General features: G+C 44.7%; 1 protein-coding gene across 10 annotated transcripts in view; it reads right to left on the reverse strand.

Moving 5' to 3' along the window:
* The window catches only part of ptprfa (protein tyrosine phosphatase receptor type Fa), a 266847-nt gene that overhangs the window by 99867 nt on the left and 139549 nt on the right, over positions 1 to 27431 (reverse strand). For 6 of the 10 annotated variants that reach the window (XM_062997301.1, XM_062997298.1, XM_062997293.1 and 3 more), the window contains 3 exons: positions 22571 to 22759; positions 17894 to 17911; positions 11742 to 11852 (listed from right to left, as the gene is read on the reverse strand). In XM_062997301.1, the coding sequence (XP_062853371.1) occupies positions 11742 to 11852; positions 17894 to 17911; positions 22571 to 22759 (318 nt within the window). The remainder of the gene's footprint in view (positions 1 to 11741; positions 11853 to 17893; positions 17912 to 22570; positions 22760 to 27431) is intronic. The other 4 variants (XM_062997303.1, XM_062997302.1, XM_062997299.1 and 1 more) reach the window with 1 other exon arrangement.

The following is a 27431-nucleotide window of genomic DNA, read 5'->3' on the forward strand; positions in this document are numbered from 1 at the left end:
TCCCCCGCGGGTTCCTCTGGAGCTCGGCCAGCACTTCCATATCGCCGGCCCATCCGGAAGCACATTACCGCGCTCCTCCGGCCGGCCCGTACGGAACGGCGCAGTGGTAATTACAACCACGGAACCTAAAACCCAGAGGGAACGCCCCCCGCCCCCCCAAAAAACCCCTGCGTCCATTTATCGCCATATTTTCTGCATCACGGGCTCCGGCGTCCTGGCTTTAAAAGTTCCGGCGCTCAGGAACTCTGCACCAGACGAGGCTTCGTGATTAATGAGCAGTTGCTTTTCAAACCGCAGGAAAATTCCCCGGCATTAAATGCGCCGGCCTCCAGAGCCATAAATCAGCGGTTCAGGCTTCAATAAAGAGGGTTAAGGCACCCAGTTTCATCTGATTCAATGTGCACTACCTGGGCAAAAGTATACGGACACCTGAGCGGTTTGAGATGCCTCACAGAAAGAAGGTCCTGGGTTCGATTCCCAGGTGGAGCGGTTTGAGTCCTTTTTGTATGAAGTTGAGCATGAGGCTCCTAGTTACGCCACTGCTCTCAATCCCTATGAGTGAACTGTTTAACAACTCTATTACAGCGGCATGTTAAATATCTGAATCATTAGGGCAACTGGCGATGAGTGCGGTGTCGAACTGTAGCCAATGAGAACACAAGATACGGGGTGAGGGGAAACCCAGGGAAAAGTGTAAAAACATGGGACAGGGGCATAATATGGTTTATATCAGAATACATCAGCACACACAAGCTTTACTGTATTTTGTGATCTTATCGTCCACGCCAAAGCATAATACCCAGGCTGCATTGCAAAAAATATTTATTAACCTCCAGCTCACTACAGAACAGATCGTCTCCTGGTCGTGTTGCCAAATCCACTCAGATTCATTTATTTTTCCTACTTGATTTTACGCTGCACATCAGCGCACAAACAACTTCGATCGCTCGCTACTTGCTGACGTGCATTTTTGGACGTGGTATCATTAAACCCCTCGTCACTTCTTGCGTTTATTTTCGTGACAAAACGTAGTTTGGGAGACCAGACAGACTCGCCTGCGATTCCTCCTGATGGTGGAGCGTGTAGTGTGTGAACAATTGAAAAGACTCTCAAATGCAAGAGATCCAGTCGTTGAGTGTGAACTGTACAGCCATCTGAAGACTTGAAAGTCGAGTAGTGTGAACTTGCCATTAGTCAGAGCTGTTGAACCGGCATATTAAGTAGGTTTTGGCTCATCCGTGCATATTTTTTTGGTAGTTTCCGCTCCTGTTTAATTATAGCGAATCAGGTTTCGGAGCGCCGCGGCAGATTAAAGCCGGGTTCCGTTTCTGAGAGGAGACTCTGAATCTTGAATCGGCGTGTTTACTCCGTGTGAAAAGCAGGTTAAATTACAGGGACTTTTCGCGCCCCGAGGGGAAGCAGAAGCGCGGAGAGAGAAAAAGGCGCGAGTCTGATAAACAAGACACAGCGGCGCCTTATCAGCTGTACCTGTCTGTGCTCCCACTCCAAAAATAAAAAAAGAGTGAATGAAAATTGGGCTGTTAAATGTCAGGCTGTCAGGAGGTTTCTCAGCTGTGTACTGCTCACAGCGTAACCCAATAACCACATCATTTCACTTCTAAATTATTTATATCTACTTATTATTTCTTTCCCTGATGTTTGGGCCAAAGCTTCTTTGTTCTGCTTGTTTTTATGTTTCGTGTCTGTTTTCTTCTTCTTAACCCGTTAATGGTCTCACCAAAAAAAATTATGTTTAAAAACCAGCAACTAACAATTCATATTTCTTTAATAGTGCACACAGTGTTTTAATGAGCCTCTACCAAACAGTTGAGATGATCACAAATATGATACTTTTAAGTTGACATAAAGATTAGAAAAGCTGTTTTCTTTTTTTTCTTTTTTTTCTTTTCTTTTTTTAATTATCAATTTTTTTCCCACTTTTTTCCCCCAATTTTTCTCCCCTAATCTAGTCGTGTCCAATTACCCTGATTGCGTCCTCTATACTGATTCGACCCTTCACCGCTGACTGAGGACGCCTCTCAACTGACTTGCGCCCCCTCCGGTACGCAATCAGTACAGCCTGCATTTTTCACCTGCACGAGCCGAGTTCATACAACGAGAGACACTGCGCACGGAGGGCCACACCCCCCTCAATGTTATTCCAGGCGCCATCAGTCAGCCAGCAGGGGCCGCAGTTGTACCAGTTATGAGGACCAATGCTCCGACTTCCTACCCCTAACCCTGAGCAACAGCCAAACGTTGTTCATACTGCCGCCCAACCCAGTCGGAAATGTATCTGGAACCCCAACTCTGGTGAGCTAGCGTACTTTTTACCGCTGCGCCACCTGAGTGGCTAGAAAAGCTGTTTTCTTAAAACCACAGAGTCATCTACCAATATTTTTGAGTTTAACACATCAGCCAAGGAGTAGATACAACCCAAACAAGATTATTTAAATACAGCTTATTTTTACCCAAGTATCCCTACTCTGACAAGGCTGCAAAGTGTGTCTGTAGAAATTTGTGCCCATGTGGTAAGAGCATCTGTGTGGTCCTTCAGACGTCTCGTGGGTCGGCCCTGCTTTGACAGCATATTAGCCGGGTGGTCCTAATGTTTTGGCTCATGATTCTTTATAATCATGATCATAATGCTTTAAAGATAATCTTTTTTTCCATTTTTATGTCCAAACCATGTCTATATTTTTTTTTTACATTTGACCCAATGTTCTTTTTTCTTGTCCCATCTTTTTTTACCCATGATACACCACGATGTTTGGCCAAAATTGCACGGACACACAACCACGAGCTTGTTGGACATCCCATTCCAAAACCATGGGCATAAGATATAGTGTTTGATAGTGTGGATGTCACAGCCTACTCTATTTTTTTGAAGCATGTCTGTAGGAATTTGTGCCCATTAGGTAGCGCATCTCTGAGGTCCTTCAGACGTCTCGTAGGACGGTGCTGATTTAAAAAAATATATATTTTGTTTATGCATGTTTTCTCCCTTTTTAGCACGTCCAATTACCCGATTGCGTCACGCTTCCTCTCCACCAATGCCGATCCCCGCTCTGATTGAGGAAAACGAAGCTAACCCACGCCCCCTCCGACACGTGCTCAGCATGCCGTATGCATCTTATCACCTACACTTTGACGAGTGTAGTGCAGCTCATCGTTGTGTACAGAGAGACACACCCTGAGAGCACTCTTTTCCCATCTCTGTGTAGGTGCCATCAATCAGCCAGCAGAGGTTGTATTTGCAGTAGTTATGAGAGAGAGACCCTATCCGGCTTAATCCCACCCGTATCTGAACAACAGGACAATCGTTGTTCATAAGGCTTCTCAGCCGATACGATGTATTCGAGATCCCAGCGCTGGTGTTTAGCGTGTGTTATTACCGCTGCGCCACCTGAGCGGCCAGGTCGGTGCTGTTTTGATTACATTTCACCTAATGTTCTTTTTTCTTGCCCCATCTTTTTTACCCATGATGCACTACGGTGTTTGGCCAAAATTATACGGACACACAACAACGAGCTTGTTGGACATCCTATTTCACTTTTGCAGATGTCTCAGCCTACTCTATTTTCGAAAGGCTTTTCACAAGATTTTGAAGTGTGTCTGTAGGAATTTGTGCCCATGAGGTAAGAGCGTCTTTCAGATGTCTCGTGGATCGAAGCTCTTTTGACAGCATATTAGACGGGTGGTCCTAATGTTTAGACTCATATATATATATATATATATTTCCTGCTAAATGTTTTAAGCTGTGTTTCCGTTTTTATGTCCATATCTATATATTTTTTTTTTTACATTTGACCCATTTGACACATTCTTATTTCTTGTCCCATCTTTTTTTTTTTACCCATGATACACTCTGGTGTTTGGGCAAAATTGTATGGACACACAACCACGAGCTTGTTGGACATCCCATTCCAGAACCATGCATATTTATATACCAAGTATAGCGCTGGCTCCCACTTTGTGAATGTCACATTCTACTCTTTCCTACTCTAAAAAGGCTTTTGAAGTGTGTCTGTAGGAATTTGTGCCCATGATGTAAGAGTACTTGTGAGGTCCTTCAGACGTCTTGTGGGTCGGCGCTGTTTTGACAGCGTATTAGGTGGGTGGTCCTAATGTTTTGGCTCATAATTCTATATAATCATGATAGGCTGAATCTATGTTTGGGGTTCACGGCCGTCGTGCGTCCGGATGATTAATCAATCTAACAATCTAACATGCACATCATGATACTGGTGTTTTCCAATGCCTAAAGTATGTGGACACCCTTTGGGAAGGGCCATTCCTGTTCTGGCATGTGTAAGGTTTATTAGGACATACCTTGTCGTCCTAAGTCAACAGCCAAAAGTATGTGAACACCTATCCATAATGACTGAGTACATAAGTATCTCAACCACAATTGTTGCTATATATTATAAATAGGTTTATAATATTAACTTTGTGCTTCCAACATTGTGGAAACAGCTTTGGGAAGGCCCATTCCTGTTCTGGCATGTACAATGTAAGGTTTATTAGGACATAGGTTTTTGCACAGTATGCTCAGGCCTTGTGTCTACATATATTTGGTCTTATCTTATACTGCATGTGAGCACCGTCAGCCGAGGCAGGAAGTTTGACCTATATCAGGTGAATGAATGGTACGTGGAGTGATTAGATTAACGTGCAGGTGTCTCAGCGTGCTAGTCGTAGTTTAGTAAGGTCGAAGACGCCTCGTTAGTCCACGTTAATTCTCGTTAGTCTTTACGCACCCAGAGAACAGACGTTACCTACAGACATCATGAACATGGATCATGGTGGTGCAGCAATGACTCGGGTGAGTTTAAATCAGCTGGAGTGAGTTAGTGAAGGGGGTGAGAGTGTGATGGCTGGAATACCACCATCACGTTTCACAGTGTGTTAGAAATGCAGACGCACAGAGGAAGGAAATGCAGAGGAAAGAATCTGAATAAGGATGCTGAATAACAGATGCAGGACACTGAGGACACACACACACACACACTTTCTAAAATCATGCCAGGTAGCAACAAGCAAAACACATCTGGCCACAGGCAACTGACCACTGACCATGCGTCTGAATAAACCCACGAACGAGGAGCTAAACAGGCGGAAGTGGCGGCTAACGCACACGGCGGCACCCGGGATCTCATTCTGGCTCTCACCGGATCGATGCAAATAAAGCTCCGCTTGCGCCGCATCGATCCGAGAGCCGCATCGATCCCCGGCTCGCCGAGCAAAGCGATCTTTAATTCAACCAATGAGTGAGTTCGGGAGATCTTACGCTCCAGAGTCGCGGCGGAGTTCGTAACAGAGGTGAAATCACGCGGTCGATGATGAAAACAGCGAGCAAACAGTGAAGGAACGAAATTAAACAGGTCAATCGATCGCTTCTACACAGAAATGAGCCAGGAAATTAAAATCACATACAGTATGTGGTCAAAAGTATTCGGACACCTGATCAAGAGCTTGTTAGACGTCCTGTTTCTAAATCAAGTGCTATTAGAATAGAATGACCTCTGTGTGATCTCAGTTAGAGAAGGGTTCACACAAGACTTTGAATTATGTCTGTGGGAATTTGTGCCAGTTCAGTCATCAGTCAAAGGAGCATTTGTATGGCTGGGCACTGATGTTGGTCAAGAAAACCTCAGTTGATATTCTGTGCAGATTGCTGAGGTCCAGGCGGGGCAGTCCAGGTCCTTTCTGTGCAGGGTTTGCATGTTCTCCCCGTGTCTGTGTGGGTTTCCTCCGGGAGCTCTGGTTTCATCCCACAGTCCAAAAACATGCAGCCAGGCTAATTGGAGACACTGAATTGCCCTGTTGAATGGGTGAATGGGTGTGTGTCCCGTTCAGGGTGTTACTGTGTGCCTTGCACCCATTGAAAAGCTGGGATAGGCTACAGCACCCCCCCCCCCTTAGCATAGCTTAAAATTTCCCCCCCTTTTCTCCCAATTTAGCATAGCGTAACCCCCCCCCCCCCCCTTTCCTCCAAGGGTCCAAGGGGGTCTATATTCACCCGACACACTCCCTCTGACATGTGTGCAGTCCACCAATCCCTTCTTATTCTCTCATAAGGGTGTGGTCGGCTTCGTGTATGGAGAGCCACGCCCTGATCTCTGTGCTCTCTGCGCTCCTTCATTTTTTGTACAGGCATCCTGGGCAACCAAGGTCCTTACACTGCGTTGATAAACACACCGGTGTTTAGTTAGTCTGGTCTTTCCCACCCAGCAGACTGGAGACCCATTTTGTCTGCTGCATGTATTAGACAGTTGTGCCTGCTAGAGGGCGCCCAGCCGACCGGTAGCAGAGCCAAGATTCGAACCCGGGAGCTTAGAATCTCGGTGCTGGTGTGCTAACTGATTATCCCACTATGCCATCTGAGCTTGCACAGTCATGATGGAACAGGAATGGGCCTTCCCTAAACTGTTTCTGCAACGTTGGAACCATATCATTTCCTTTCTTTCTTTAAATTAGAAGGGGTGTCCCAATACTTTTGTACATATAGTGTAAAAGTACAATTGAGATGCCAAGCAAACAGACGTGATGACGACACATCAGCAGGCCTCATCAAGGAGCAGCACAGGAAGCATAGCACATATCCAGCATGCAAAGGCTTCTGGGAAAGATCTGAGGATGGGGCGGGTGAGGATTGTGGGGTGAGATGCAGAAGGGAACAGGAAAAAACAGGGCAGAAAGGGGCAGAAAGAGAAATTCTGTAGCAGGGAAAGAGCCCCGCCCGGCAGGGGCGAAACAGGAGCCCGGAGGTGATCCACAGGCCCCCCCCCGGCGGTGAAGAGAACGAGAGGAACCCACCTTCCCGCTGGTCTGAGAGTGGGAGTGGAGTGAGAGTGGATGGCGAGATGCGATGGAGATGATGGAGAGAGGAGAACAAGGAGAAAGAGCCAAAAGACAAGGAGAAACAGAGAGAGTGAAACAGGAACAACAAAACCAGTCTGCTTATCCATCAAAGAGACATGCAGAGCTGATGAAACACACACACACACACACACACACACCAGCACACACACTTTCACACCTCACTATAGATCTAAAGATCAAAACTGTAAACACTGTGTGAACACGACACAGCTAAAATAAAATCAAATAAATTAAATACCCACCAAGGGTAGGGACCACTGGGACCACTTCTTTTCACCTACCAGGGCGAGGTCTCACAGAGAGCAGTACACACTGTCATCCACGATCAACTGTTCCCATGCAGGTGCCTCGACCGACCGGCCCTGATTCAACAATTGTTCCTCCTCTTTTACAGACACACAGCCAATCGTGTGTCTGTGTAGGCACCTGGCTGGTCGATAGCACAGCTGGGAGATTCAAGCATGACCGACCAGCCCTGATTCAACCATTGTCCCTCCCCCCTACAGACACACAGCCAATCAGGTGTCTGTATAAACGCCCGGCTGGTCGATAGCACAGCTGGGAGATTCAAGCATGACCGACCAGCCCTGATTTAACCATTGTCTCTCCCCCCTACAGACACACAGCCAATCAAGTGTCTGTATAGACATCCGACTGGCTGCTTGACCAACCGGCCCTGATTTGGCCATTGTCCCTCCCCCTACAGACGCACAGCCAATCGTGTGTCTGTATAGACATTCGGCTGGTCGCTTGACCAAGCGGCCCCCTTGAGACACTCAGCCAATCAGATGTCTGTGTAGATGCCCAGCTCATCGATAGCACAGCTGGTATTTAAGTTCAACTGACCGGCCTTGATTTGACCATTGTCCCTTTTCCCTACAGACATAGACACCCAACTGGTCGATAGCACAGCTGGGATTCAAGCTTGACCGACCGGCCGTGATTCGACCACTGTCCCTTCCCCCTACAGACAAGCAGGCAATTGTGTGTCTGTGTGGACGCCTGACGGATCGATAGCACAGCTGGTATTCAAGCTCAACCAACCAGTCCTGATTCGACCATCAGCCCTCCCCCTAGAGACACTCAACCAATTGTGTGTCTGTGTAGGCACCTGGCTGGTTGATAGCACAGCTGGTATTTAAGTTCAAGTGACCGGCCTTGATTTGACCATTGTCCCCTTTCCCTACAGATGTAGACATCCGACTGGTCAACAGCACAGCTGGGATTCAATCTCTCTGATTTGACTATTGTCCCTCCCCCTTCCGAAACAGACACACGCTCGACTGGTCGATAGCACAGCTGGTATTTTAGTTCAACTGACCGGCCTTGATTTGACCACTGTATAATGGTAGGGACCGCTGGGACCACTTCTTTTCACCTACCAGGGGCGAGGTCTCACAGAGTGCAGTACACAGAGTGCAGTACACTGCCATTCGCGATCAACCGTCCTCGTGAAGGCGCCTCAACCGACCGACTCTGATCTGACCATCGTCCCGCCACCTACAGACACACAGCCAATCGTGTGTCTGTGTAGACACCCAGCTGGTTGATAGCACAGCTGGGATTAAAATTTGACTGACCAGCCCAAATTTGACCACTGTCCCTACCCCCTAGAGACACAGCCAATCATGTGACTGTGTAGATGCCCGGCTGGTCGATGGGATTCAAGCTCGACCCACCGGCCCTGATTTGACCATCGTCCCTCCTCCTCCTTACAGACACTTAGAAAATCGTGTGTCATTGTGGATGTCCGTCTGGTTGATAGCACAGCTGGAATTTAAGCTTGACCAACCTTGGCAAACAGACCACTGTTCCATGCACTAACTGTTTGTTTGGATGATCTTGGGACCTGAAGTTGTTTTGAAACGGTTGTAAATATGATATAGTCTTAATAACAGTCTGACCTAGTTATCAATCCACACACACACACACACACACACACACACACACACACACACACACAGACACACACACACACACACACACAGACACACACACACTTAGTTTCTGATAACAACAGTGATTCAGTGGTGAGAGGTACTGAAGGAACCCTCAAGATCCAGCTTGTGGGTTATAACATGATGTAAGGCACATGAGTGAGGATGAGTGTGATTTCAGAGGGTGTTGATGAAGCAGGATAAGCACGTGTGGAATGAGCTCCGTGTTCCATGTGTGGACACAAAACCGCAGTATAAACACACACTATAGAACCTAAAACCTGCAGAGGGGAGGGAAAACGTGCCGAGGAGAGGCAAGAAAACACCTCTACATCTCTACACCTCTACACCTCTACACACTTCCACAGAGCAGCCCAGACAAGCATCAGTCCTTAAAATTAAACAAAACTTTGAGTTTCACTCACCTGTAGAGAGAGAAAGTTAAACAACATCAAACAGAGCTGTGAAAGAACATCTACGATCTCAATGTAGGATCAGGGATCCTGGAGGAACATCTAATAGACATCTATGATCTCACAGTAGGACCAGAGATCCTGGAGAATCATCTAAAGAACATCTATGATCTCACAGTAGGACCAGAGATTCTGGAGAAACATCTGAAGAATATCTGTGATCTCACAGTAGGACCAGGAATCCTGAAGAAACATCTAAAGAACATCTATGATCTTACAGTAGGACCAGGAATCCTGAAGAAACATCTAAAGAACATCTATGATCTCACTGTAGGACCAGGGATCCTGAAGAAACATCTAAAGAACATCTATGATCTCACTGTAGGACCAGGAATCCTGAAGAAACATCTAAAGAACATCTATGATCTTACAGTAGGACCAGGAATCCTGAAGAAACATCTAAAGAACATCTATGATCTCACTGTAGGACCAGGGATCCTGAAGAAACATCTAAAGAACATCTATGATCTCACTGTAGGACCAGGAATCCTGAAGAAACATCTAAAGAACATCTATAATCTCACTGTAGGACCAGGGATCCTGAAGAAACATCTAAAGAACATCTATGATCTCACTGTAGGACCAGGGATCCTGAAGAAACATCTAAAGAACATTTATAGAGCAAACCTCTCAAGCCTCAGCTGAGGTCGGTGTTTGAGGTTGGTGTTCATGATCTCACAGTAGGATCAGGGACCCTGGAGAAACATCTAAAGACCATCTACAGACCGAGCATCTCCAGCCTTAGCTGAGGTTGGTGTTTGAGGACAATGTTCATGATCTTACAGTAGGGCCAGGGATTCTGAAGGAACAACTTAAGAACATCTATAGACCAAGTGTCTCCAGCCTCAGCTGAGGTGGATGCTCATTATCTCACAGTGGGACCAGGTATCCTGGGGGAACATCTAATGAACATCTATAGACTGAGCATCTCCAGCCTCAGCTAAGGTCGGTGCTCATGATCTCACAGTAGAACCAGGCAGGGATCCTGGAGAAACATTTCAAGAACATCTATAGACCGAGCGTCTCCAGCCTCAGCTATGATCGGCGTTCATGATCTCACAGTAGGACCAGGGATCCTGGAGGAACATCTGAAGAACACCTATGATCTCACAGTAGGACCAGGGATCCTGGAGAAACATCTAAAAAACATCTATAGACCAATCATCTCCAGCCTCAGCTGAGGTCGGTGCTCATTATCTCAAAAAGATAATAAGAAAGGGGGCAATTACTTTTTCACAGCTCTGTATTATGTTGTATTTTGATGTGTGTGTGTAGTCTTTGATCCAGACCACCCACACACACACACACACACCCACCCACCCACACACACACACACACCCACCCACCCACACACACACACACACCCACCCACACACACACAACGTGTGTTCTGGCACATCTGAAGGTGTGTGTGCTTTGATTTAAGATCAAAAGCCAAAGTTCTTCAGAGACGGTGTGTGCAGCGTATATAGATGCACCGTTAGGGTATACAATTACTGACTGTTTGCACATGCTGCGGTCAAAAGTATGTGGACGCCTGACTCAATTACTGAGTTTAGGTTCTCAGAAGGGTCAGTGAACTTGATTTAGAATGAATGTCTAACATTCTGATGGTCAGGTGTCCACATACTTTTGACCATGTGATTTTAACAATAGTGTGTGTGTGTGTGTGTGTGTGTGTGTGTGTGTGTGTTCCGGCACATCTGAAAGTGTGTGTGCTCTGATTTTAGATCAAAAGTCCTCCAGAGACAGTGTGTGCAGTGTATATAGATGCACAGTGTGGGTATACAACTACTGACTGTTTGCACATGCTGCGGTCAAAAGTATGTGGACGCCTAAGTCAGTTACTGAGTTTAGGTTCTCAGAAGGGTCAGTGAACTTGCATTTACCTGTAGAATGAATGTCTAACAAGCTGATGGTCATGTGTCCACATACTTTTGACCACGTGATTTTAACAATATAAGGCACACAGTGAGTGTGTGTGTGTGTGTGTGTGTGTGTGTGTGTTCCGCACATCTGAAGGTGTGTGTGCGCTGATTTAAGATCAAAAGTCAAAGTCCTCCAGAGACGGTGTGTGCAGTGTATATAGATGCACAGTGTGGGTATACAACTACTGACTGTTTGCACATGCTGCGGTCAAAAGTACATGGACGCCTGACTCAAATATCGAGTTTAGGCATTTCAGCCACACCCATAGGCACAAATTCCCAAACACACACTCCAAAATAGTTTGGAAGCTAATGGTCAGGCATCCACATACTTTTGACAACGTGATTTTAACATTATAAGGCATACACACAGTGTGTGTGTGTGTGTGTAATCCAGGTCCTGGTTAGTATGTATCTGGACACTACAGTAAAAAACAGGAGATTTAGGAGATTAAAGGAGCATTTGTAAGCGTGTGTCTCTCTGTCGCCCCCGTGTGGACGGTCCGAGCGTCTCTTACCTCTGACGTAGAGATTGGCCGGAGCAGAGTACCGCGTCCCGGCGCTGTTGGTCGCCACGCACTCGTACTTCCCCTGATCGGATTCCTCGCTGTTCTCTATCTGCAGCGCACCTGGAAACACAAACAGCGGGTCAACACGTACGCGGCCAACGATGGCGGCGAGACGGCGTTCATGTCCCGACTCGAGTAACAGGAAGCCGAGCTCGGTACACGGGTGAGGGAGCAAACAAACCTGTTCAGCTCTCAGATTCCAAACTCACTTACTAATAACAGTTCTGGTGTGAACCTCAGTAAAAGCAAACAGCAGAACAGAGCCGCGGTGTTCCACTACATGCTGAAATACGGCTAAATATAGTGCACTTCTAAAATAGTTCAGTATGAGGGTTTGGAACGAGGCCCGTAGTTCTGTATGGATTCTTCTGACAAGGACTTTCTTTTCTGAAGAGATCTGATGCCCAAATCACTACTTTTTTCTTCGTGGAGAACTAGATGTTCTTTAGATGTTTCTCCAGAATTCCTGGTCCTACTGTGAGATCATAGATGTTTTTTAGGTGTTCCTCCAAGGTCCCTGGTTCTACTGTGAGATCATGAACATCGTCCTCAGCTGAGGCTGGAGATGCTCGCTCTATATATGTTCTTTAGATGTTTCTTCAGGATCCCTCGTCCTACTGTGAGATCATAAATGTTCTTTAGATGTTTAGATGCTCTATAGATGTTTGTTAGATGTTTCTCCAGGATCCCTGGTCCTACTGTGAGATCATAGATGTTTTTTAGGTGTTTCTCCAAGATCCCTGATCCTACTGTAAGATCATATATGTTCTTTAGATGTTTAGGTGCTCTATAGATGTTCTTTAGATGTTTCTCCAGGATCCCTGGTCCTACTGTGAGATCATAGATGTTCTTTAGATGTTTCTCCAGGATCCCTGGTCCTACTGTGAGATCATAGATGTTCTTTAGGTGTTTCACCAGGATTCCTGGTCCTACTGTGAGATCATAGATGTTCTTTAGATGTTTAGATGCTCTATAGATGTTCTTTTGATGTTTCTCCAGGATCCCTGGTCCCACTGTGAGATCATGAACACCGATTTCAAACACCACCAGATGAGACTGGAGATGCTCGCTGTATAGATGTTCTTTAGATGTTTCTCCAGGACCCCTGGTCCTACTGTGGGATCATAGATGTTCTTTAGGTGTTTCTCCAGAATGTCTGGTCCTACTGTGAGATCTTAGATGTTCTTTAGATGTTTCTCCAGGGTCCCTGGTCCTACTGTGAGATCATTGATGTTTTTTAGATGTTTCTTCAGGATCCCTGGTCCTACTGTGAGATCATTGATGTTTTTTAGATGTTTCTCCAGGATCCCTGGTCCAACTGTGAGATCCTTGCACAGGGTCCTTGCACAGCATTTGAAGACCCCGCCCACTTATTAGTCTGGCCAATTTTTGTCTGCTGCAGGCACTGTCAATTGTGCCCTCTGGATAGTGCCCAGCTGACTGTCCCGCTGCGCCACCTGGGCGCCTTTGAATGTTTCACTTGTGTCCCATTCTTACAACAACTTCATCACGCCCAATTCCCCTATTACGCTCCTGTCACCAATCACATGCATGAAAATAATGCTGGCCAAGAAGCGACTTCAGTCTAAAGTGAGCCTCATTAGTCTTCTTTTGAAATCCCATCACACAGTGGACCGTGCCAGACTGACTGTAATAGTCTGCCACTTGTGCCAGCCAGTGCCATACCAGACAGTGGGCATCACTGTTGCTTAGGAGAAAGGTCATTTCCATATCTGGCTGTTCCAAGACGTGACTCTGAAGCTTTAAGTTAGGTCATTTATTATTATTATTATTATTTTATTATTATTATCATTATTGTTTTATTATTCTTACTATTACTATTATTATTTTAATTATTATTATTTTATTATTATTATTATTACTATTATTATTTAAAAAAATTATTTTATTATTATTATTACCATTATTAATATTATTATAATTTTTTTATTATTACTATTATTATTTTAATTATTATTATTACTATTTTTATTATTATTATTATTGTTTTATTATTCTTACTATTACTATTATTATTTTAATTATTATTATTTATTATTATTATTATTATTATTACTATTATTACTATTATTATTATTGTTTTATTATTACTATTATTATTTTAATGATTATTATTATTATTATTTTTACTATTATTACTATTATTATTATTATTATTATTTTATTATTATTATTATTGTTTGTTATTATTATTATTATTATTTTAATTATTATTATTATAATTATTATTGTTATTATTATTATTATTATTATTATTATTATTATTATTATTATTATTATCATTATTAATAATAATAATAAGTGCCGTCAAGTGGATCTGACTCCTGGTGATCATGTGCTTGGTGTTTCTCCAGACTATCTTGTTTACTGTTTACGGTTTTCAGGCTTCATAATGTCTCGCTTATTCTTCCTCTAATTGTATCCATCTTTCTTATTGCTGGCCTTCCTCTTCCTCTTTTACCTTCTAACTGTATTTTCCAATGAACTGGTTCTTCTCATCAATAAAAGAGCTGCAGTTTGGTTATCAGGGCTTAGGATCTATTTGTTTTTCTTCCTGGTTGTCCAAGACTTCAAAGACACGGATATTCATCTTGTTCTGCTGCATCTTATTCATTTCCTGTTGCAGCCTCAGACTCGGCCAGCTGTATCTGTAGAGCACTTGACCAGGCTGGTTGCACCACTGAGAACTTTGGTCTCCGCTGTGGTGCGTCTGCAAATTAAATTGTCACGCTACCAGCTATTTATCATGGTGTGATCAACAAAAACTAAATCTACTCCAAACTAACATGCCTCTCGATTCTTGAATCGCCAACCCAAGATTTAAAACCTGTGATCTACCCTTGTGGTACCAGGCTTTCCTTCTTCTGTGTAAGATGATCGGTTTAAAGTTTAAGCCAGTGATCATTTTACATTCCTCAGAATCACTCACCTGTTCACACAGTCCTCAAACTTTCCTCTCTCACATCCACAACAGTACAGACGAACAAAAGCTTTTGAAAAACGTACATGGACGTCGTTTAGTACAGACGAGACACTTGATCCCACGACTGTGTGAGATGTTTCGGTGTGGAAACACGTCATGCAGTTTGTGACTGATGCAAGCGAATGTAAACAGATGTTACACTGCTGTACACCGATCAGCCATAACATTAAAACCACCTCCTTGTTTCTACACTCACTGTCCATTTTATCAGCTCCACTTACCATATAGAAGCACTTTGTAGTTCTACAATTACTGACTGTAGTCCATCTGTTTCTCTGCATGCTTTGTTAGCCCTCTTTCATGCTGTTCTTCAATGGTCAGGACCCCCACAGGACCACCACAGAGCTGGTATTATTTAGGTGGTGGATGATTCTCAGCACTGCATTGACACTGAAATGGTGGTGGTGTGTTAGTGTGTGTTGTGCTGGTATGAGAGAATCAGACACAGCAGCACCGCTGGAGTTTTTAAATACCGTGTCCACTCACTGTCCACTCTATTAGACACTCCTACCTAGTTGGTCCATCTTGTAGATGTAAAGTCAGAGACGATCGCTCATCTACTGCTGCTGTTTGAGTCGGTCATCTTCTAGACCTTCATCAGTGGTGACAGGACGCTGCCCACGGGGTGCTGTTGGCTGGATATTTTTGGTTGGTGGACTATTCTCAGTCCAGCAGTGACAGAGAGGTGTTTAAAAACTCCAGCAGCATTGCTGTGTCTTATCCACTCATACCAGCACAACACACACTAACACACCACCACCATGTCAGTGTCACTGCAGTGCTGAGAATGATCTACCACCTAAATAATACCTGCTCTGTGGTGGTCCTGTGGGGGTCCTGACCATTGAAGAACAGCATGAAAGCAGGTTAAAGAAGCATGAAGAAAAACAGATGGACTACAGTCAGTAATTGTAGAACTACAAAGTGCTTCAATATGGTAAGTGGAGCTGATAAAATGCACAGTGAGGGTAGAAACCAGAAGGTGGTTTTAATGTTATGGCTGATCGGTGTATTTCAGAAGGACCTCCTGAAATGCATTGTGGGATGGTTTAGACCGGTGTGCTGGAGCGTTAAGGAGTGTGGAAGTGTTCGAGTAAGTGTAGTCACTGTCTATCAAACTCCTTTGCATCAATACATCTCCCGTATCTCATCAGTGTCTCAATAAAAGAATCATAAATATCATAATTATCTCGTTTGGTTTCCAGCTAGTCAACGTTCCATAAATATCTCATTACTACCTCATCAGTCAGTATCTGTCTCACCGGGAAGTCAATATCTCATAAATGTTTGACTGCGGGGCTCCGCTGTGAGTCCTGACGCCTTCCTATCACAGCCAGCATGAAATTATACAACGATCTATGATACAGTAGGTCTTCTGTAGGATCTGACCAGATAGACGGGCTAGTGCAGCGGTTCTCAACCTTATTTATCCCCCCACACACACACACACAAAAAAAGGATAGAATGAATAGAAATACAAGTTAAACATTCGAATGCCCCCAGGTGGTGCAGCGGGATATTCTGCTAGCACACCAGCACTAAGATTCTGAGCACCCCGGTTCAAATCTCAGCTCTGCGACTGGTCGGCTGGGCACCATTTAGTGTGCAAAACTGACAGACAACATTGCCCATCGAGTCTGCTGGGTGGGAAAAAGACCGGACTAAGTGCGTGGGGTCTTCCAATGCTGTGTAAGGATCCTTGAAGTCTTTCCTGATTCCCAGCTTGCCACACGACAGCTACAAACTGAGAGGAATAATGGCTAGCACGTGCTTCCTTCAAGACATACATAGCCCCCACATCTTCGTTATCTAAGTTATCAGTTTTTCACTTTTTTCCTGACGATAGGCTAAAAACCTAAGAAAACAGCCTAAGAAAGCCGGACCAATGATGTCACGTACACACCATCATTTCAGCGCCTCTTAGAGGATCCCACTGTAGCACAAGGCCATAGGGATGTATAATGTTCGGTGTAGAGCTTGTGGTAGCTATAAACTGGACTTGTGGGTCCGATTCATTGGGCGAAAGGCATGAAACACCCCAGATAGGTCGCCTGTCCATCACAGGACCAGCATGGGCATGATGTCACGTACACACCATCATTTCAACGCCTCTTAAAGGATCCTACTGTAGCACACGACCATAAAGATTCATGATGTTCGGTGTAGAGCTTGTAGTAGCTATAAACTGGACTTGTGGGTCCGATTCATTGGACGAAAGGCATGAAACACCCCAGACAGGTCGCCAGTCCATCACAGAACCAGCACACACACACACACACACACACACACACACACACACACATGGGCAATTTCACTACCTCTAGTTAACCAGACTGCACGTCTTTGGACTGTGGGAGGACACCGGAGCACCTGGAGGAAACCTACACAGACACGGGGAGAACATGCAAACTCCACACAGAAAGGACCCTGACGGCTCAGCTGGGGAATCAAACCCGGGCTCACTGCACCACTGTGCCACCCAGAAGCCAATAAGCTGCTTATTATTGTACATGGAGAGAAAATGCACCTCTGTCTGCATATCTCTCTCACCCAGTTCAAACCGTAAACCGCCTAGCAGTGCCTACGTCCAGTTGAGGGCAGTGGGCGCTGTGTTGTGGGCACCTCGCTGACCGGTCATATTCATTTAGCACATAAGATGTAAGAATAAGGGCTATAGCATATCCAGTGCAGATGAGATAAATCTGCCAGCAGACCTCTCACGCTACCTCGGGAGCTAGGACACGATGTCCCGGTAATGAGGCCAAACCCGACTTCCAACAATCAATGTGGTGGCCTAAACTGAAAGGTGTGTCGTCTACTACACATCTAGTGTTTGTCTGAAAATCTAGTGAGCTGCCTTGCTGCCTACTTGAGCATGTAGGATGCCGTAAAATGTTGTATCCATACAGACGAACATTTACAGCTACACAATAATGACGGCGTGGGACAAGCGTCCGTGCACAGGCATGGTGTGAGATCGACCTGAGGAATGGTAGGACAGAGAGAGAGAAAGTGAAAGACGAGGTAAGATGGACAGACGGAAGCGATGGTCAGACTGAGGATGATGACGGCTCGGTGTGGTTTTCAGCATTCTTACCTCTGATTGGCGTACCACCTGGTGAGGTAATACAAATGCAAATAAGATCAGAGAGAGGCGTTAGTACAGACGGGGAAAGGGGGACGGGAAAGAGAGACGAGGAATATACAGACAAACCGAGAGAAAATAAAGGATATAGCTTAGCTCTAACAGTGTGTGTGTGTGTGTGTGTGTGTCTGGGTTGGTTTGGTAAAAGTAACGTCAGCATTGTGCCACGTCAAATGTAGCACAGAGACGAAAAATGTTATAATTCCATACCGACCCTGTTCTGTACTCACTACTGATAATGAGCACATGATATAAACAGGAACCCGCCGTTCTCATCGTGAGTCAGGCTGCAGCCTTTAGATTAGAAATGTCTCTTGTATTGATTGTACTGTTTTTTATCTGCACTGTGTATATACGAGGGTTCTTTATTTATACACTTTTCTACATCGTCTCCTTCCAGTGTCGTATTAACGTTTTAATGCCATCAGCAAAAATGTTTTTGGTTGAGCTCGTAGCCACTGATGCGCCGCTGCTTTCACATCATCATCACATGAAAATCTTCTTCTCCTTAAAGCTTCTCTGAGCGTCCAAAAAGGTGGAAATTAGATGGAGCTAAATCTGGACTATAAGCGTCTCTCAGTCGCTCAGACACGACTGATTACTACTCCTCCCTCACGCCCTCACCGCTTATAATCAAAACATAATAGTGAGGAAACTTTTTGAAGATCACTGGTATATTGTGTTGCACCCTGGTCCTGGTCCTGTTTCATTATGTACTTGTATTAAGCTGAAATGACAATAAAGCCTCTCTTGACTCCTGAGCTGAATTGGTTACCAGTTGATCTCAGCTTTGTAATGCAATGTAAAGGGGGGCTTGTACACACTACATGTACAAACACAGTTTAAAAAAGTTGGGACAGTGGGATAGCTGTAAATAAATACAAACTGGAAGGAGCTGCAATCTCTTTTACTTTGGTTTAGTTAATGACCACACATTTACCGCTCATGTTTTATATTAATACACTCATTTTCTCCCATTTACACAGTTTTTGAAGACCCCACCCACATAGTCCGGTCATCCCGCCCTAGCAGAACTGTGTCTGCTGCAGGCACCGACAATTATGCCCACTAGATGGTGCCCAGCAGTATATATGCACAATGGTATACAGTATATATATAAATACACACTGATCAGCCATAACATTAAAACCACCTCCTGGTTTCTACACTCACTGTCCATTTTATCAGCTCCACTTACCATATAGAAGCACTTTGTAGTTCTACAATTACTGACTGTAGTCTATCTGTTTCTCTACATACTTTTATAACCTGCTTTCACTGGTGGATCATTCTCAGCACTGCAGTGACACTGACATGGTGGTGGTGTGTTAGTGTGTGTTGTGCTGGTATGAGTGGATCAGACACAGCAGCGCTGCTGGAGTTTTCAAACACCTCACTGTCACTACTGGACCGAGAATAGTCCACCAACAAAAAATATCCAGCCAACAGCACCCTGTGGGCAGCATCCAGTGACCACTGATGAAGGTCTAGAAGATGACCGACTCAAACAGCAGCAATAGATGAGCGATCGTCTCTGACTTTACATCTACAAGGTGGACCAACTAGGTAGGAGTGTCTAATAGAGTGGACAGTGAGTGGACACGGTATTTAAAAACTCCAGCAGTGTGTCCACTGATCCACTCATACCAGCACAATACACACTAACACACCACAACCATGTCAGTGTCACTGCAGTGCTGAGAATGATCCACCACCTAAATAATACCTGCTCTGTAGTGGTCCTGGGATAGTCCTGACCATTGAAGAACAGCATGAAAGGAGGCTAACAAAGCATGCAGAGAAACAGATGGACTACAGTCAGTAATTGTAGAACTGCAAAGTGCTTCTATATGGTAAGTGGAGCTGATTATGCCCACTAATAGGCGACCAGCTGACAGGTAGCAGAGCTGAGGTTAGAGCTTGGGGTGATGTAAATCTCAGCTTTCTATTTTTACTTGCATTTTATTTACTGTCCCAACTGTTTTTGAAACTGTGGTGGAACACAAGTTTTTATCCACTAAGAATCTGTCGGCACGCTGCCCTGTCTGGCCGACCCGAGTCCCTGTATTTTTTTAAACATGTGTGTAGTGTGTGTGTGTGTGTGTCCCCTTGTGCGTTCACTAGGTCCTCTGATTTATTTACAGTGATCCGTATTCAGTCGGCTCTTTAAAGCTGCAGCAGCTCTACGCCTGAATAAAACATGCACATGATGCAACACAGAGAAAGGAAATCTCCCTACCGCACTGCTGCATCCCTCCAGAAACAACAGTGAGGAGGATTCGACGCTGCGGAAATCGCCCCAGTCTCTCACCGCTCACTGTGTCACCACGTCTGGTGTTACGGTAAATCAAAACGTATCTGGTTCTGGGTTCACTCTGGGGTTTGGAGCTTTGCACAGCAGCTGCAGATGTTTTCTGAGAAACATCTTGCGTACATCACGACATCTAGTCTGAGATTTATATCGAATTTCTGGGTTCATTAGCATTTTATTCTTTATATTTTATATTTGTCTATGAAATTAAGCCAATTGGGATTTTCCCAATTCCTCACACATGAGAGTCCAACAGCAGTGTGCTTTACACACCAGAGCAGACACTCGGCATCGTACACATGACAAAAATCCTAAATAAATGTGTTCATGTTTTTATATCTTTTGAGCTAACTTCAGACGCTTTCATTTAAAGCAACTTACTATTGTGACTGTATACAATCCAAGCAATTAGGTCTTAGGGGCCTTGTTTAAGGGCCCAACAGTGACAACCAGTCAGATGTGGTGCTTGAACCAGTGACCTTCTGATTTCTACTACAGTACCTTAACCACTGAGCTACTATGTGGAAACTTTTAGCAGCATTTAGCAGACGCTTTACAACTGTGAGCCAAAAAAAGTTAACATGGAAACCTGGCAGATGTGGGTCTGGAACCAGTGACCTTCTGATTATTAGTCCAGTACCTTAACCACTTATCTACTATGTGGAAATGTTACTGCATACAACTGTGAGCCCAAAAAAGTTAAGGGCCTTGCTTAGGGGCCCAACAGTGGCACCCTGGTATATATGGGGCTTGAACCAGTGACCTTCTGATTACTAGTCCAGTGTGGAAACTTTACTGTATTTAGCAGACGCTTTACAACTGTGAGCCCAAAAAAGTTAAGGGCCTTGCTCAGGGGCCCAACAGTGGCAACTGGGTATATGTGGGGCTTGAACCAGTGACCTTCGGATTACTAGTCCTGTACCTTAACCACTTATCTACTATGTGGAAACGTTACTTCATTTAGCAGCCGCTTTACAACTGTGGGCTCAGAAAAGTTGAGAGCCTTGCTTAGGGGCCCAACATGGAAATCTGCCAGATGTGGGTCTGGAACCGGTGACCATCTGATTACTAGTAGGGCTGGGCGGTATATCGCGAATATCGATATATTCGATATTACTTTTTACACGATGTTAAAAATGGCCATATTCTATGTATCCAGTATGTCTAGGATACACAGGCTCTATGCGCAACGCAACGCTTTCTCCAGCGCATGAGCGGGTGGGCGTGTGCACGCACACCCATGCAAACTGAATCACTGAGCAAAGAGTCAGAAACGACTCTTTTCAAACGAATTATTCATTGGAATCGAGTCAGGGAGCTGTGCTCTTATCTATGGTGAAGATTCATTCGTTTTGCTCACACAGATGAATCAGTCTTTGTGAAAGAGATTCATTCATGGTTTATGGCTTGAAAAACAGCTGTATAAACCAATCAGAGCTTCCGAATTCAGACTTTGGGGGGAATTTCAATCTCTCTCTTGATTGGTTGTGACAGTTTAGTGAACGAATTACCAGATTCAGCTTTTTACCTTATAGGAGGATAAACACAGTTGGAAATGGATTTATATATTCTGGAAATATTCTGGAAACATATAAGGAAAACAAGATGATTATGTCCCTAATGGAACAGAAGCTCAGGTAAGCAGCGGTTATGATTTTATGCTGCTGTGTGGTTGATCTGGGTCGCGGTGCTGCTGTTTAATGTGCGCTTTCATTTTGCAATGATAGCAAAGCATCATCAAATATATTGTACTTTTACTTTATTTGAAGTAAAATGGACAGCAGAAATGTAAGATTCTGCTGGTTTGTTTGATATACGTAAATATTGTCAATATAAATACAAATACAGCCTTATAATAATACAAAATATAAACACTGTAATTCTGTCAGAATTTATCAGAACTATAATGTTTTTTTGTTTTTAAGATAAACCAAATAAGCTAAAATACGAGCAGTGGTCTGCCATTGTACTTTACGTTTACAGTATGTCGTATCGTATTGTATATCGCCACTTGTCCTGACCTCAGACGCACTGAACAGCTATGGAATGAACCGCAACATCAACTGAGGCTTTCCTGACCAACATCAGTGCCCAGCCATACAAATACTCTTTTAACTGAATGGGCACAAATCCCCACAGTCATGTGAGAAGCCCTCTCAAAAGAGTGGCTGTTGTTATAGCTGAAAAGATCACATAGAGGTCACTCTGTTTTAATAGCATTTGTTTTTGAAATGAGACGTCTGACAAGGTCGTGATCAGGTGTCCACATATGGCCATACAGTGTGTGTGTGTGTGTGTGTGTGTGTGTGTGTGTGTACCTGAGCGTAGCTGTTTGATGCGTCCGTTGCTCCCGTTGATGTCGACGGGGAGAAAATCTTTAAACCAGAAGATTTCGGGGTCGGGGTTCCCGCTGGCAGCACACAGCATGGTGGCAGTACGTGTCTTCTCCACCACCTTCAGCTGAGGACCCATGTCTATACTGGGAAAGCCATGAGGGACCTGGTCCTCTGTAACACACACACACACACACACACACAGACAGACACAGACGTTACATGAACTGAAATACAGATCTATAGTTCTAGTACCAGAGCGTCCTCATCTGTCAGTCTGTCCTGCCGTCCTGCTGTCCTGGTCTCTAGGTGCCACCTTGTTCATCAATCTGCCCTCAAATATTTCTTCAGTCATTCGTCTCTTAGTCTGTCAGTCTGTTTTATATTCTGTCGCCCTGTCACAGCCTGTCTCATCTGTCACTGCGTCTGTCTGTCTGTGTTCTCATCAGTCTCCACATCTGTCAGTCTGTCTCATCATCTGTCTGTGGAGCTTTCAATCTGTCTTCTCATCGATCCATTTGTCTTTACACCGATCACTGTGTCTGTCTGTCTGTCTTCCTATCACTCTCTGTGTTTGTCAGTCTGTCGTCTCAACGATCACTGTGTCTGTCTGTCTGTCTGTCTTCCTATCACTCTGTGTTTGTCAGTCTGTCGTCTCATCGATCACTGTCTGTCTGTCTGTCTTCCTATCACTCTCTGTGTTTGTCAGTCTGTCGTCTCATCGATCACTGTCTGTCTGTCTGTCTGTCTTCCTATCACTCTCTGTGTTTGTCAGTCTGTCGTCTCATCAATCACTGTCTGTCTGTCTTCCATCACTCTCTGTGTTTGTCAGTCTGTCGTCTCATCAATCACTGTGTCTGTCTGTCTGTCTTCCTATCACTGTGTTTGTCAGTCTGTCGTCTCATCGATCACTGTGTCTGTCTGTCTGTCTGTCTGTCTTCCTATCACTCTCTGTGTCTGTCAGTCTGCCGTCTCATCAATCACTGTGTCTGTCTGTCTGTCTTCCTATCACTCTGTGTTTGTCAGTCTGTTGTCTCATCGATCACTGTGTCTGTCTGTCTGTCTGTCTGTCTGTCTTCCTATCACTCTCTGTGTCTGTCAGTCTGTCGTCTTATCGATCACTGTGTCTGTCTCTCTGTCTTCCTATCACTCTGTGTTTGTCAGTCTGTCGTCTCATCGATCACTGTCTGTCTGTCTGTCTGTCTGTCTTCCTATCACTCTTTGTTTGTCAGTCTGTCGTCTCATCGATCACTGTGTCTGTCTGTCTGTCTTCCTATCATTCTGTGTGTGTCAGTCTGTCGTCTCATCGATCACTGTGTCTGTCTGTCTGTCTTCCTATCACTCTCTGTGTTTGTCAGTCTGTCGTCTCATCAATCACTGTCTGTCTGTCTGTCTGTCTTCCTATCACTCTCTGTGTTTGTCAGTCTGTCGTCTCATCGATCACTGTGTCTGTCTGTCTGTCTTCCTATCACTCTGTGTTTGTCAGTCTGTCGTCTCATCGATCACTGTGTCTGTCTGTCTGTCTGTCTGTCTTCCTATCACTCTCTGTGTCTGTCAGTCTGCCGTCTCATCAATCACTGTGTCTGTCTGTCTGTCTTCCTATCACTCTGTGTTTGTCAGTCTGTTGTCTCATCGATCACTGTGTCTGTCTGTCTGTCTGTCTGTCTGTCTGTCTTCCTATCACTCTCTGTGTCTGTCAGTCTGTCGTCTTATCGATCACTGTGTCTGTCTCTCTGTCTTCCTATCACTCTCTGTGTTTGTCAGTCTGTCGTCTCATCGATCACTGTGTCTGTCTGTCTGTCTTCCTATCACTCTGTGTTTGTCAGTCTGTCGTCTCATCGATCACTGTCTGTCTGTCTGTCTGTCTGTCTGTCTGTCTGTCTGTCTGTCTGTCTGTCTTCCTATCACTCTTTGTTTGTCAGTCTGTCGTCTCATCGATCACTGTGTCTGTCTGTCTGTCTTCCTATCATTCTGTGTTTGTCAGTCTGTCGTCTCATCGATCACTGTGTCTGTCTGTCTGTCTTCCTATCACTCTCTGTGTCTGAAGGCTGTCATCTCTTCAATCTGGGTGTCTCAGACTGTCTTCTCATTAGTCGCTCTGTCTCTCTGTCTTTTCATTGGTCTCCATTTGTCTGTCTGTCCTCTTATCAGTCTCTATTCATCAGTCTGTCTCTTTATCAGTCTCCATGTCTGTCAGTCTGTCTCCTCATTGATCACCCTGTCTGTTAGTCTTTGTTTTCATCGGTTCTCATTTGTCAGTCTGTTTTCTCATCGATCACTGTGTCTGCTCGTCTTTGTTTATACAAGTTTCAATTTGTCAGTCTGTCTTCCTATCAGTCTCAGGGTCTGCCACTCGGTCTCCTCATCGGTCACTTTGTCTGTCAGTCTGTCTCTATTTGTCTGTCTCCTCATCAATCACCGTGTCTGTCTGTCGGTCTTCTAATCAGTCTTCATTCATCAAATTTATTCTTGCCAGTCTTTGTGTTTGTCCATTTTCTTGTCAGTATTCATGTCTGTAAGTTTGTCTTTTCTTTTATCATTGTCACCTTACTGTCTCACTCCCTGTCTCAGTCTGTCTCTCAATCCCTCTCCAGTCTGTTACTCTGCCTTAATTTGTTCGCTTGTCTCAGTTTGTTTCTCTGCCTTCCAGTCTGTCTCTGTGTCCGTCTCTCTGTCTGGCTCCATCTTCATCTCTCAGTCTGTCAGTCTCTCTCCTCATGTATCTGTCTGTCATGATGTCAGTTTGCATGTCCGGTAACCGGTACGAGCCTCAGTGTGGACTTACATGTTTCCATTCCCTGGAAGTGTAAACACAGTGTGTTTGAGTTGGATTTATGTCTAATCTGTGTGTGTGTGTGTGTGTGTGTGTTTGTGAGGTTGATTTATCAGTCTCTCTGACAGCTGATAGTGTGGGAATCATGGCTGGAGTGTAAGTTGAGCTCTGTGAGTATAATCTGTGTAACTGGAATTTATTCCTCGCTCGTCCGTTAATCAGTTTACACACAAACACTCGTGTGTGTGTGTGTTTTCTCTAAGCAACAACAGCAGCTGATTACCTTAGTGTATTGACCATGTAATCGGTCACTCCAGGCTAATCGACCTGATCTACAACCCAGACCTGTGTTCCAGTCTTGTAAACCCACTGGTTTTACATTCGTTAACTGGGATCGTTGTGTGAGTGACTGAACTGATCACAGATCACGATAGATTTGAACCCAGTTCACAAAGACACACACTACACTACAAGCAACCATGACATCATGTAATATATCTCCCATCATATTGTTCCATGATGTAACATTAATACTATACACCATCAAGTCACATTATTATGACCACCAGCTAATATCTAGAGTGACCGCCAGGTGCAGCATGGACAGCAGCTAGACATACTGGGGGAGACTCGGTAAGGTCCTGGTAGGTCGTCACAGTTATCCTGACTGCAGTGCATCCCACAGCTGCTAGAGGTGCCTGGGGGAGGATCCATAGAGCGAACATGATGATCGAGGTGGTCTCACAGATGCTCAATTGGGTTCAGGTCTGGGGATTGAGGGGGGCAGGGTGGTACTTGGAAGTCCTGGTCATGCTCTTCCAACCAATGTCGGACATTTTTAGCCATGTGACATGTCTGTAATGTAGCGACATGTAGCAACAGTATAGGGTGTGTGTGTGCGGGTGTGTAATGAATGGACTCTCCAGACCACACTGTGTTCAGGTGTGTGTAGTGACCGTGTGTTAGTGTAACCTGAATACACACCACCACAATACACTCTAACACCGTTCATTGTGTGTTGTTGAGTGTGGGAGACGCTGGGAAACCCTCAATCACAGGATTAAGAGGACGAGAGAGGATTCTAGAGACACAATGAAGCCTGAGGAACTCCCTGAAGCACACACACACACACACACACACACACACAGAGCCATGTGACATGCTTTATGTGGTGAGACACACACGCAGATCAGGTAATGGAGCTCAGTGGGAACATAACATCAACACCAGGCTGCTCGGGGAACTCGAACTCCTCCTCGGTGAGAGTGAGAACTCTTGTGTTAATGCATTGTGATGCACCTAGTGATCTCAGGGAGAGCTGGATAGGTTGGTAGGTAGGTATGTGGAAAGATATGGTTTAATGCCTTGTTAGCAACTAAGCCACTTCTAGAGATGGTAGTTCATTATGTTTCATCATATATACATATACATACATATATACAGTGTATCACAAAAGTGAGTACACCCCTCACATTTCTGCAAATATTTCATTATATCTTTTCATGGGACAACACTATAGACATGAAACTTGGATATAACTTAGAGTAGTCAGTGTACAGCTTGTATAGCAGTGTAGATTTACTGTCTTCTGAAAATAACTCAACACACAGCCATTAATGTCTAAATAACTGGCAACATAAGTGAGTACACCCCACAGTGAACATGTCCAAATTGTGCCCAAATGTGTCGTTGTCCCTCCCTGGTGTCATGTGTCAAGGTCCCAGGTGTAAATGGGGAGCAGGGCTGTTAAATTTGGTGTTTTGGGTACAATTCTCTCATACTGGCCACTGGATATTCAACATGGCACCTCATGGCAAAGAACTCTCTGAGGATGTGAGAAATAGAATTGTTGCTCTCCACAAAGATGGCCTGGGCTATAAGAAGATTGCTAACACCCTGAAACTGAGCTACAGCATGGTGGCCAAGGTCATACAGCGGTTTTCCAGGACAGGTTCCACTCGGAACAGGCTTCGCCAAGGTCGACCAAAAAAGTTGAGTCCACGTGTTCGGCGTCATATCCAGAGGTTGGCTTTAAAAAATAGACACATGAGTGCTGCCAGCATTGCTGCAGAG

The sequence above is a fragment of the Trichomycterus rosablanca genome, chromosome 6, assembly GCF_030014385.1.
Source record: "Trichomycterus rosablanca isolate fTriRos1 chromosome 6, fTriRos1.hap1, whole genome shotgun sequence".
Classification (NCBI taxonomy): domain Eukaryota; kingdom Metazoa; phylum Chordata; class Actinopteri; order Siluriformes; family Trichomycteridae; genus Trichomycterus; species Trichomycterus rosablanca.